Consider the following 13,529-nt stretch of genomic DNA (forward strand, 5'->3'; position numbering starts at 1 on the left):
CCTGACAAAATTAAAGCCGAAGCCAAGGCCGAGGCCCGGCCGCCAGGCTCCTCAGCCCGCCCTGCAGGCGAGGACTGCCAGCGGCAGGCCCGGCCCTGCTGGCGCAGGAGGGAACGCCCCTTCCCTTTCACCCGCTCCCCGCGGCGCCCGCTGCCGTGGGAGGTGGGGAAGGAGCGTTAATTACCGTCGTCCCCACCGCACAACCTGCCCGCGCCATCGCTCCCCCGGCGAAGCCCGGCGCGGCCCGCTGCCGGCCGGCCCGCCGGCGGAGGAGACGCCGGGCGGGCTCCGCCCCGCCCCCCTTCCCGGCATTCCCCGCGCCCGCTCGGCTGGCCTCGGCTCCGCTCGGCTCGGCTGGGCTCCGCGGCTGGCACCATGGCCGCCTACAGCAAGTACCTCACCGTGCGCCACTCCGCCATCGCCGGGGCCACCGCCGCCGCCTGCGCCCTCCTCTGCCTGCTCAACAAGCGGCGGGCGGCAGCCCAGCACGGGTAAGCGCGGCAGCGGCCGGGGGAGGCGGGCGGCGGGGCCGGGGCCGGGGGCCAGGCCTGGGGTGCGCGGGGCGGGAGGGGCGCCGGGGGCGAGCGGCGGTGCGGGGGCTGGGAGGCCGAGGCGGGCGAGAGCTGTGGAAGCCCTCGTCGGCTCTCGGCCCGACGGAGGGTCCGCCCGCCTCCCGGCTGTTACGGGGCGCTGCTGCCCACAGCCTTCTCCCGGGGAGGGGGCTCAGGCCGCTTCCCCCTCCCGCCTTCCCTCAGGTGCAGTCGGTGCCGCTTTTGTGAGCATCCGGCCGCCGCCACCTTGTTAGTCAAATTATATTCGTTTTCTCCGTTTTCCTGACTGTGGACTAATATTAACGAACAGTTGACTCCCAGGGATGTTCTAGGATGCCTTATCTGCATAGGCAAATGATGGACCCCAGCTATGGTTTTAATGCTGCCGTGTGAGGTACGTGGGTAACCATTTCAAAGAGGTGGTATCGGGTTTGTTGCCTCTGAGGATGCCTTACTGGTATACGTGTGCCAGGGTGTGTATTTGTTCATCTCCTGTGAAGCCCTTGGGTACCATAAAGCGTGGCAGCTGAAGAATGTACCTCAGACTCAATCCTTTCACAATTTTGGCGTATTTGTGGCTGTAGATTATTGACCATATGTCAAAGACTCGGCATGTTAGGGTAGTACAGTTAAGATACCCTGTAGTCGTTACAAACTTACCCTGGTACTGGATTGTGATGGTGAAATGAACTTACTCAACAGACTTAAGTAATACTGTACCTGTGATTAAGCAACAATCTAGTTCTATTTTACCTAATTCCTTTCATACACATGATATCTTTAAGCGCTTCATGAAATTAGGTAACTTTGTCATATAACATGTCAGAAATTTATATGTTGCTGACAACTTATGCATTTGCTACCTTACATTGTTTGCATGGTTTGCATGTTTGCATTGATTGCAAACTATTGTGGAGAGTTACTCTTCTATCAAACTCGTGGGGAGGGATGATATTTTTCAGGTATCTCTGCTTAATTTAGTGAAATACTGTTGTAAAAAAGGAGAAAAGCTATATAGAAGGGAATAAAAATGGTGAGCTGGGAGAGTTACTGACACTGTAGTGCAAGATTTTCACACTTAATGTATTATAATGGTGTTTGTAAGAAAGACTAGGCCATGCAGATGTTCTGGGGGTATCTACGTTTTAATTCAGACCAAGAGTATTCTTTTAAAGTGAATCTCCCAATTGTCCATGCTTACCTTGCTCTGCCTTTATTGAGGAGTGATCTTGGAGCACGCAAACTAGATTACATTCAGATCGGAGCACATCTTCAAATATAGATGCAAGTCCAGTGTAGTTTTGAAATGCATTTAGTACATTCCCACTACTAGCAGCATTCAGCTGACAGGAGCAGGCTAGAATTTGTCCAGAGTAATCTCCCTATCCCTGAAATAAGTATAACGTGGGTCCTGGATTGTCCCCATAAACTATTTTGCTTGGAAATCTTCTGATGTTGATCTGCAGGACTTGACGATGGCAATGCATCTATTAGCTTGAGGATCAATGTATTCAAAGCGAGCATTAGCCTTAATGCTGAAGACTGTATTTGGAATGTGTCCTTCTCGTATGAATCTTCGATTTTGCTGGGTCCAGCGTTAAAAATCTGAGGCATTCAGATGTATTAAGTGGACCAAAGATTATTACAAGATTAGTGAGAAGTGGAAAGTGGAGATAATTTATGAATTATGTTCCAGCTAACTCAGCATTTGAATGGAGTTGTGAGAGCCTGACCTGATCTGTCCCTTTTCCTCTATCTGTACTGCAGTCTTTCTGATACCTCATCCTTTGCTTCTCTCATCTTCCTCTCTCAAGCCATTTTGCATTCTCAAATCTATTAGAAATGCAGTTGCTAAAATAAGTACCATGCTTGCAAACTTGATTGTTCTACTTGTGCATATGTGTTGTTTTATGCTTTTGAGTCCCTCCACAGCTTAGGTCTTATTTCCTACTGGTACTGTGTTGTGGCCATAGATTCCAAACTCTAACATCCAACATTCAGTTGTTTCAGTAATAGCTGTGCTGCTACTTGAGTGCTATTTCTGAAGATGGTTTTTGCGCACTGGTCTTTGTTCTTTTATCTATGTTTCCCTGTGAGGCAGACCTTGCCGGGAGCCTTACAGAATGCTACCTATCAAGACTAGGCAGTAGGTAAGCTACATTGCCTATACCTCCAGCCTAGACAAAAGCATCCAGTTATTACCATTGCTTCATCCTCCTTTAGTCTCATTAGGTCATGTATCATTCATCTCTTAATGTTTTGTTGCTAAAGTGAATTATAGCATACTTTTGGAAAGGATTGTCATGGTGCCACATCTTTACATATTCCAGCATACTTGTGCTGGTATGTGATGCTGACATATAATAACAAGTGGTAAACCTTTGTGCAGTAATGATAAAAATCTCCAGGGCCTAGTGTACCCTCTAATTTGTGTTGTATTTCTCTCTGCCTCTTTGGGAAGAGGGAGAAGTTGGGAGAGTAAGGCTGTCCTAAATTTGTTTACTTATTCCTATGGTGAAGAATTTCACTTGGCCATCTCTGTAGTCTGGAAGAGGACTGGTAGTGTAGTTGCTGCTTGAGGTTAACCAAGTAAAGTGTGTGAGGGATAGTGGTGATTTAGTTTTATATGTGTGAATTCCTTTGTTAATCTTGGTGTATATAATGCCTGAAAATGTTGTGTCATGTTAGTATGAGATGAATTTCAGCTGCTTGAATTCTGGAAGGTGACATTCTAGTTTTGGACTTCCTAAGGGCAAAGGTGAACATTGCAGACTTTAATATAAACAGCAAAACACTGGCCTTAACATTCAAGTGAACCATGGAAGTGTTCTAGTACAACTGTGAACTTTACCTGCAAAAGTTCTTCCTTCCTGACATCGTTTATTTAAGAATCCACACTTAAGTATTTATGCTTATACATACTTTATGTTCAAAGTAAGATATGCTATTATATTGTGTTTTCCTGGAATAACTGTTTTATGTTTTGTGTGGTTTTTTAAGTTTTGCTGGAATGTTAGCAATGGTTCAGTATCACTGCTGGCCAAAGTTGAAAAGGAAAATAATGTGTAAATTAAAAAACCCCCCAACAACTAAAAAATCTTTTAGCAAATCAAATGTGTTTGAATGTGTAACAAAAAAGTCATCTTACCCAGACTCTTCCTATTGTGTGTGTTAATTTCGATATAGAATAATCACTTATAGAAATGACAGCAGGAAGGAAAGAAGAGGCAACTTTCACCTACTTTTCTGCTGTCAGACAATGGGGCAAGGTCCAGTACAACTTGTATCAAGTAGCAACATATGAATAAGTAAGCCGTGTATGTTATGGTAACCTACCTTAGTAGGTCAAAGATCACTTAATTAGTGCTAGCTCAATTAGTCACAGATGTTCTTCTGTAAGAGCTATTACACCACTCATGAGTTTTGTAGAACCAAGAGGTGGTATCATTTGCATTTTACAGTATATTTTAACCACTTTAACTTTCCAAAATCCTCCAAAATAGAACAACATAGAACTGTTTGCTTATAGTAACTTGTTAGTGTTCCATGTTACTTCCTTGGAGTAAAGCATGGAAGGAAAAATGCACTGGTTCTCTATTTGAGTTGCTCTCAAAAAGTCTGTTTCCTTGGGAAAGCTTCATTTCCTCTTGGGAGGGGGAAGATTGTTATATGTAAATGCAATTATGACTTCAGTTGTAGTATTTGGGTTTTTTTAGAATCATAAGTTGTCTTTTTTGAAGAACTACATTATCCTGGGTATCAGGAAAAAACTAATCCATCATGAGCCTTTTCTGCAAACAGAAGTGACTTCAGCATTGATGATCAGTGAGTGTCTTGACAGTTGAAAATGTTGCCTCCGTTTAGGGAATTGACTCATAAAATCTGTTTTAAAGAACAGTGGTTCTATTTTTTCCCCCTATTGAGTATTGGAGAAAGATTTATAGAGAGGAAGAATGAAGGAAAACCAGTGGAAGTCAGGTCAGTATTCTTTGTACTTTCTCCCCTGTCAGTTAAAATCAAGAAAAAAATTTAATGCCCAAGACTTTGTCACTGAGCAAGGTCCGAAAAGACTGATTTCTGAAATGTTTTTTTATTTTCTTTTTTTTTTTTAGAATAAAAAGTATTGAAATAAAACTTTAAACTCATCTTTACTATTTTCCTAAATGATGTTTTGTGCTGTAATACAAATACTGTCTGGTTGTGTGCAAACACAAACAACAAATGTTTCTCTTCTAGCAGCTGCTGTTACTAGGGGATAGCAGTTTGTTGTTATGAATTACTATGTTAATTGAATGCAAATGATCTCAACCTTATTGACAATGTATGGGTGGGGATTGTAATTCATATTTGTGCCATAATAAAAAAAAATATATGGCAGAAACTGTTGAAATGCTGAGCACCTCTTCACCCTCTCGCCCCTCAACCTTTACACTTCTGCTTTGGTTCACCTAAGCATTGTAGTTCTTTAAAGAAAGACACTAAACCCATATTAAATAAACACTCAAAAATTATAACTGTTGAAATAGGGTTATACATTATGGGATTGTAAAAGGAAAAAAGGCTGTAGTGTACAACATTCGTAAAATAAAATTAAATTATATGTTACCTTTCATCCACAAAAATGTAATCCTGTGTCTATTGTCTGGGCTTTGTCTTGAATATTAGATATCATTGCTTCAAACAAGAAGCAGCAGAATATCTCCTTAAGGTTTGATTGCTTCAAAAATAAAACCTTAAGGGGTGCTACGTAAAGGAGCTGAATATTGTCTATTATTCCTCTAGTGAGAATTTTTCCTGAGTATCCATGTAGTTTAAAATAAAGTACTTGCACAACTGGAGAATGAAGTTGGATTACTTTCAAAAAGGTATTTAACTCGTACAGCTTTCTGCTGGAAGAAGGGACTGAAACGAGTAATAGAAGGTAATTAGGGTAAGAGAGTTTGGAACTGCAAGATTAGGGAAAGGGAATAAAAGGAATGGAGTTAATAGGAAGGAATTTGTAATATATGGAAAGGTGACAAAATAAAAGGTTTTAGAATCTGCTCCTCGACACACTGGCCTTTCCTATCACCCAGCTGTGTCCATTAGAATCCAAGAGGATGCTAGGATATGGACATCTAATTTTGTGTGAATTGAACTACTGAAACCCAAGTGTTTGGCATCCCTCCTGTGGAGAGAAAAATGCATAAAGGAAGAACAATGTATGCTTGGGGCTTTAGAGGTTAGACATGCCTAAAGCAATGGGAAAGGCTCATTTAAGTTGAGAGAGGTCAACAGAGTTGTTGACACAGTGTATATCAAATATGGTTTTACACAATTAATCTTGGGTGACACATGACGTATGCACTTGCCTGTCATTGGGCTTCTCAGCTTTTTTCTTCTGACAGAGTGGAAGTAGATGTTTTGCTTATGTCATTGGCTGGACTGCCCATGAACCTACAGTTTGTCAGTGTTTAAGTATGATCACAAGTGATAGATGTGTTCAAACATTTGGAGGAGCTTTTCAGTGTAACACAGAAGTTTAAACATAGCAAGTGGCAGTTGTAACTCAAAGCAAGTCATGCATTTTTATTCTGTTTTTGTATATTTAGGATGTTATTATCTTTTGTTAGTTTGCCTCATTTCATTAGGTTCTGAAGATGTTTGGGTGAGCCTTGCTAGTGTACTTTGCATGAAGGGACCTGTTCTAGTTGAGTCCCCCATGACTGTTTGGTAAGAAGAGTGAAATTACGTTGCTGCAGATTAATAGACTGCTTCCATGTATGTAAAAGCTTTAAAGGGAACCTGTGCTGCTTTGTGAAAAGGTGGCAGGTATCAAAAAAAAAATAAATAAATCTGTGCAACTACATTAAAGTAGGTTTATCCAGAATGTGAATATGACTGTTCAGTCCACTACTTGCTGTATGTGCACTAGCATTTAGGAAAAAAAAAACCCACAACAAAAAACAAAAAGAAAGACAAAACATACTGATAGGATTACTAGAAAATGCATTTAAAATCTAATCTTGTAGAAAAACCTGCCTGGGGCTCAGAAAAGCTGTCTTCAGCTGGAGGGTACAGAGACAGGAGAAACCAGATGACTCAGCCCTACTCCTAGCATTCAGAATGCCTTTGTTTTGGGCCTGGGTAGTTAATTAGTGGTTTCTCTCTTAAGTTGCATAAAATGATTGCTGTCTAAGCCAAGATTTAGCATGTGTGCAATAATATGAAACTATTTTCTTTTTTGCTTTGCAAGGAACTAGCTAGAAGTCTTTTTCTGCTGTTACCCATAAGGGAGAGCTACAGCCACAGCGCAGGCAAGAGCACAAGCTTGTGGAAAAACTAATAGCTCTAAGGTTTTTCTTTACGTGTTACTTTGTTATTGAGATACAGACTTCTACTGAAACTTAGAATTTCCTCTACAACGGTTCTGCTTTGTTGCCACCTCTCAAATGTTTGTAGAAACTTTTTGAGCTTTAGCAATGCAGAGGAATTCAGAACACCTGCTTGTAGTGACATAGCTGACTGTGACCTTCTCAGAGTCCTCTTGGTTGCCTGAACGCATTCCCCTCGCATTATATTTGTTATGCTGTAACTAGCCACCAACCTAGAGCCAAGAAAAATGTGCTCCAGGTTTCTGTGTGTGCTCAGTGCGTACTGCGTAAATGGGCATGCTTTTGGACTGTGCCCAGGCTTCTGAGCAAGGCTGCTGCCCTTGACCTGAAATAACTGTACTGTTCCTCTCTCTACCTCTTTGTGGGGTGTGCAATATGAAGTTATGTCTAATAATGAGTGTGCTATGAGCAACAGTATACTTTTCTCATTATAGTTGTTATTTCTTCACACTGTAACATGGTATGCTGTTGCATTCTGTCTTTAGTAATTTGAATTGTATTCTGTCCTTACATTGTCTCAGTAGTACCTTGACTGCAAAACTAATCTGAAAACTGCACAAATAATCAGGAACTATTACAAAATCATTTATCTTGTTTGGTGGTTTTTTTTAAAAGCTATGAAAATTGTTCAGTAACATTCTAGAATGTAAGGTCTCCAAAACACAAATACAAAGGTTGCTTAGAGGTAACAACTCTTTGAAAAGCTCCACTTAACCCTAAACCAGATATTCTTCCTTTGTACTGTGTTGAGCAGAAGCTAGGCATCCTACTCTACAGAAGGAAGGTAGCATGACCTGAAAATTGTAGCTTTTTTTGTTAGTTAAGCACAGCGTAACATTTTCAAATCCTTATTTCTTCTTCACCTGTCATTAAACTAGAAGTCTTGCTTCTCTCTCGCTTCATCTGCAATTCCCTATTATGCTTAGCTCGGTGTAGATTGCTTCCACCAAACTTTCTTCTGGAAGGAGACAGATATTTCTAGAGACAGTAATCATTCAACTTTTTCCTGTTTGCTATTAAATACCACAGAGCTAGTATTTCTGAGACCTTTCAGTAACTAGACTCAATGGCCTCTTGAGGCGTTTCCCAATTTCTCAAATCACTTTCTTCTTCAGTAGTGTTGAGAATGATCCTTTTTGAGTAACCACCATTGTTGCATGTTTCTTTAGAGAGAATAGTTTCACTGGTATGGAAATAGAGTTAAACCCAAAGACTGAGTGCTGTGACCAACACTTATTTGGAGACTGAAATTATGTGGTATTATTATCAAGTTTTCTTGATACCCCAATGCTATGCTGCTGCCCTGAAAGTAGGATCAGCTGCCAAATGCCTGTAGAGTCCTGAAACTCTTTATTAGTTTCTTTAAAACATCTTGCTGGGTTTGGCTGATCAGGTTTCTCAATGTTGCAGAGAAGTGTTTTGTTGTATTGCCTACTGTCTATGGGGTAAGTACTTGCCTATTTACTTATCTTTAGCGAGTTGCTATTCAGTTACCATGCATGTATGAATGAAAAGTTTGGTGTAGTTGTGTCATCTGCCGGTACTGCCGATGATACCTTTCTTCACTTGTTGCATGCATGTTTGTTGTATAAGCTCTGTGCAGTTAAATAATGGGTAGCAGGCTACATCTGAGATGCTGCTTTTCCTGAAACTTCTTCAGGTGATACATGTCCCATTATATCTCTAGCCTGTTAATGTTGTTTTATTAAAAAAAAAAGTAAAATCATAGAATGATTTAGGATAGAAGGCACCTTCAGAGGTTGCTTAATCCAGGTGCCTGCTCAAAGCAGGATCCACACTGAATTCAGACTGGGTTGTTGAGGGCTTTGTGCAGACGGATCTTGACAACATCCAATGACAGATTCCACAGTCTTTGGACAACTTGTTACAATACTCTGTTATTGTAATAGTGATTTTTTTTCTTTTGTGTCTAGTTAGATACAAGAAAATTCAGTTCATATCTGTTGTTTGTCGTCTGCTGTGTGCCAATGTAAAGAGTCTGACTCTGTCTCTGTCTCCTCAGTGGCCTCTTAACGAGAAGCTGCTGTTAGGTTCTCCCGGTGCTGTTTTTTCTCCAGGATGATCAAGCCCTCTTCCTTCAGCTTCTCATTATAGGGCTAGTGCTCCATCCTTCTGACCATCATGATGGCCCTCTGCTGAACCTGTCAAGTTTATCAATTTTTTTTGTTTTTGTACTGGGCGTCCAAACCTCATCATAGTACTCCCTATCATAATGGTAACCTTGATAAGGAGTGTCTAAGACATTGCTGTAGTTAAAAGTGGCTTTTCATGGATGCCTACTGTAGTCACTGAAGTGTTTGATTTGAGTCTGACTTTAAACACTGTGAGCATAGAGGATCATTTTGAAAGAATGCTTTGGTTTATTTAGCATGAAGGTAGCAGTCAGAGGAAACACCATGAAAATGGATGTAGATTAAACTCATACTGATCTTTGTGTTTTGTTACGATAGTCATGTGAAGTGATGAAAGTTGTGGGGTTTTTAACTATTAATAGGACTAAGTCTTCACAGAAGCTCCTTCTTTCCCCATCCCCAGGATAAAGGAAGACTCTTATTAGTCTAGGTATTCTGGAAGTTTATTCCTTAGATCATCTGAATTAAAAGTATTCTGTATCTCATTCTACATGATTTGTTCTCGGCTTTGTGGTCTGCATTGCTGCATCAACCATGGTGATCTGTGGATGAAGTTCTGCCTTTGAAAGCAGAATTTGACTTATTGATTGCTTTAAAATTTAAGCCTGAAACTGTGGAAGTTTGGAGAAAGACTGGACTAGTGTAGTAGTAGTACCTGCTGAATACAGGCAGAGAGATGTATATAATTAAGATTTTTAATGCTTCCTAGAAAATTGTAAAGAAACTATGCAGAAACACTTTTTAAGCCTTGTTTCATGTTGGAATATTCTGTGTTCCTATCATTATCCAAAACTATTCCTATCCAAATGAATAGATTTGGCTCAGTGTTAGAAATATTTTAGTACCATAACTGTTGTTATCTCTTTTTCTATACATTGTCAGGGTAACTGTCCTGGTTTCAGCTGGGATAGAGTTAATCGTCTTCCTGGTAGCTGGTATAGTGCAATGTTTATGAGCTAGGTCAGAGAAGAATGTTGGTAACACTGAAGTTTTCAGTTGTTGCTAAGTAGCGTTTAGACTAAGTCAAGGATTTTTCAGCTTCTGATGCCCAGCCAGCAAGAAGGCTGGGGGGACACATCCGGGACAGCTGACCCAAACTGGCCAATGGGGTATTCCATACCATGTGATGTCATGCCGAATATATAAACTGGGGGGAGCTGGCCTGGGGGATCGCCGCTGGGGGACTAACTGGGCGTTGATTGGCAGGTGGTGAGCAATTGCACTGTGCATCATTTGTATATTCCAATCCTTTTATTATTACTGTTGTCATTTTGTTAGTGTTATCATTATCAGTTTCTTCTTTTTTGTTCTATTAAACTGTTATCTCAACCCACGAGTTTTACTTCTTTTCCCAATTTTCTCCCCCATCCTACTGGGTGTGGGGGGCAGTGAGTGAGTGGCTGTGTGGTGCTTAGTTGCTGCCTGGGGTTAAACCAGGACAGTAACCCTTTTCAAAAACCTCGTTCTCACCACCCCTCCTTGTTTGTGAGGGCATGAAGGAAGCTCAAAAGTACAGAGTCTGCCCATCATCTACTTGCTACTTAATGAAGTCTGTTATTTCATTACTGTGTTGGCAGGTCTTTTTTCATAACTGCCTGACAGTAACTCAGTTTCAGTCAAGCATCTTCCATGAGGAAAAACTGAAAAGCAAGTAGATGTTGGAGATGAGTTATAATAATTTAAGTAATTCTGCTACACAACTCTATTCTATTGGTACAGTAAGAGCTTGGAAGAAAGCTAGCTTTTATATTTCTACAGATTTTATTATTTCAGAGAAACAAATTAGAGCAGTTCAATATAAAAGTTTTTGTGTAGTTTTGAGTAAATGTTACTGTATTAATTTGTGCTTGATTCATGCTTTCAGAATACTCTACATTTGTAAACTGTCATGGTTCAGTTTAAAATCACATTGTTATTTTTAAGTTGCGGTTAGGCATTCATAAGTCTAGTAGAAATGTAATAATTTACATTCGTGGATGAGGTATTTTATGGTGTATGCCATACTTTTTTTTTTCTTGCCATAAAGACATCTTCTGAATATTTGTTCTTGTAGTCTTATTTTGTCAGCTTACCTCTTTTTTTGGTCATCTGAAGCAAGGTCCTGTATTCTCTTAATATCTGTAATGTAACTATTGAATTTTTTGATAAAATCTAATGCCTCATGGGAACTGATGGCTGGAACTAAAAAAGCAATCCAAGTCCAGGGCAGGAGAAAAATCTCAGGACTTTCTGATATAGAAGGAAAAGAGTAGAAATGAATGGTGAGTGATCACTGCACAGTTCTGACTTTGAGGTAGAGAGGAACAGAAATGTGTTCCCTATGGAACATGTTTCACATCATTGCTGAATCCAGTGCTACTCCCATTCAAACTGTTTGGAAGTTGTTTTTGCTTTGGGATCTTCCATTGTCCTAGCCAGTCCAGCTTCAGCCTCAATATATACACTCAGAGAAGGGCCTCATTGTGAGTACCTTGTGATGAAGTGAGAGTAACTACACTAAATATTGAAAGTAGAGCTCTTCTGCAACTTGATGTTAGCTCTCTGAATTGTAGTAATATCGACTGAATAAGCATGTAATGAATTTTACTAACCCAAGCTGTATCGTTAGCTGTTATCCTGCCACATCGCCAAGTCAAGCATCAGTAGTGCTTGAACTTTGAGGTACTCCTGTGATAATAAAAAGCATAGTTTAACTCAAACTGGGGAGCAGTATGTGTGGATAGGGTAATCACTAAAGTTAACGTTGCAGTAAAAGGCAGCCTTATGTTTCTGTTCCAAGGAGTCCTTACACTGTGCTGCTCAATGATGACCCCTACATCAGAGGAGTTATTTGCAGCAGAGAATTTGGACAGCATGTAGCACTTGCCTTCCTTCACCAATAAGGCTTGTGATGCCCTAGCATTAAGTAAATGAGAGATCTGTAATAATAGAGAGCTTGAATCTATTCCAAATGTTAGAGCTCTCTGCTGTAACCAGATAGTCTTGTATGCTTGCTGACTAATTGAGGGTGTTATTTAGTCTTTAAATTCAATGAGACTGCAGACACAATTCTCACAAAAAAGTTCTATAATAGTATAATAGAGTCTGGAGTAGTGCCAGTAGGTATTGGTCTGAAGAAATGAGACTCTTGAGAAGGAAAAGTTCTGCAGTAATCAGCCTGTGGAAGTTTTATTCCAGGCAGAACTATGGCACAGTCTTTCGTTACAAGTAAAATGGTTTTACTTCTTGAAATAACAATGGATTATTATTTTTTTTAATAGCAAGCGCAATGCTTTTTGAGCTATGTAGCTACATTTATTTTCTGCTTCTAGACAATCCATACTTCATATATAACATTGTTTCCTTTCTTATTGAAGTATTAATCTTGTTTTGAGCTTGCATTAATTTTTTTAGAAAAAGAGAACAAAGCACTATTAAAGCTCTTTTTTATTAGGTTTTGAATTTACAAATACTTGATTTTATCTTTAGAATTTATATTTATAAAGTTTATTAATTGTGAACTCAATTAGAAGTTCACTTTCTGAACAGTCATTTCTCTAATGCATGATCAGTTTCAGCTCAGTTCAGTAGTTTCAGCTGCTGAATTTCTCTGAACAGCTACTGTAGGGAAAGTTGTATCAATAAATACATCAAAGGTATTCAACTGAGAATAATTCTGGGCCTCATCATCTTTAATATATTACTATTTTAATGTATTCACTTCTCATCCTTTTAAAGCTGAAATAGTTGTGTATTATGAGTGTTGTGACTTCAAACATTGGCAGGCCTTGAGGCAGCAAAACTAGGAATTATTATAGGATATCTGGAAGAGCAGCATACTTTCATTTTGTGTTATGGCAAGTCGTGAATCACCTAGGGAAATAGCCACATGGTTTGATAACGACTTATTCATGCTGAAGAATGCTGCTTTTCTCCTAATCCCAAATGAGATGTGATTGGACTGATCCATACTCAAGGACACTTTTAAAAAAAATAGGTTAATCTTTTGTACTTTGGAAAATTACAAGATGTATTGAGAAGTTTCTTGTACCTGCAATACATTGCTCCTCTGTCACCAGGATGTAGTCTCTAACTAGATTGTTTCTTAGACTTGCATACTCTTACCGTTTCTGCAGACATACTTCCCTCATGGCCTGATTAAGTGTTATCTCTTCTGAACTTCTATTAAGTTATTTCTTCCCCAGTCTGCCCTCTGCTGCTTTTCATGTTCTTTGTTCTGGCTTTTGCACAAGTAGTCTTACAAGATGTTTCTCTTTTCCTCTCAGGCTTCCATCTCACCATTACCTTCAATTAAGTTCTTGTTAAACTGGTATCTCTCCCTTCTCGCTTTTGTGGTCTCTTCCTTCTCTTCTTTTCTCATATTCTCCTGCTACCTTGGCTCTTCCTTCCATAATAATTAAGTTATTTCTTTTCATTGGTCAGTGACATTCACAGGTCTTTCTAATCATCAT

At 40.0% G+C, this 13,529-nt stretch overlaps 1 protein-coding gene across 2 annotated transcripts in view; it reads left to right on the forward strand.

Moving 5' to 3' along the window:
• The first annotated feature begins 319 nt into the window (after positions 1-319).
• The window catches only part of ABCD3 (ATP binding cassette subfamily D member 3), a 33,669-nt gene continuing 20,459 nt past the window's right edge, over positions 320-13,529 (forward strand). Inside the window, exon 1 of one of the 2 annotated variants that reach the window (XM_049807319.1) lies at positions 320-491. In XM_049807319.1, coding sequence (XP_049663276.1) covers positions 376-491 — 116 coding nt within the window. In that variant the 5' untranslated portion in view covers positions 320-375. Of the gene's footprint in view, positions 492-613; positions 946-13,529 lie in introns of those variants that run through there. The other variant, XM_049807320.1, reaches the window with a different exon arrangement.

The sequence above is a fragment of the Accipiter gentilis genome, chromosome 8 (assembly GCF_929443795.1).
Source record: "Accipiter gentilis chromosome 8, bAccGen1.1, whole genome shotgun sequence".
In the NCBI taxonomy this organism is placed as follows: Eukaryota; Metazoa; Chordata; class Aves; order Accipitriformes; family Accipitridae; genus Astur; species Astur gentilis.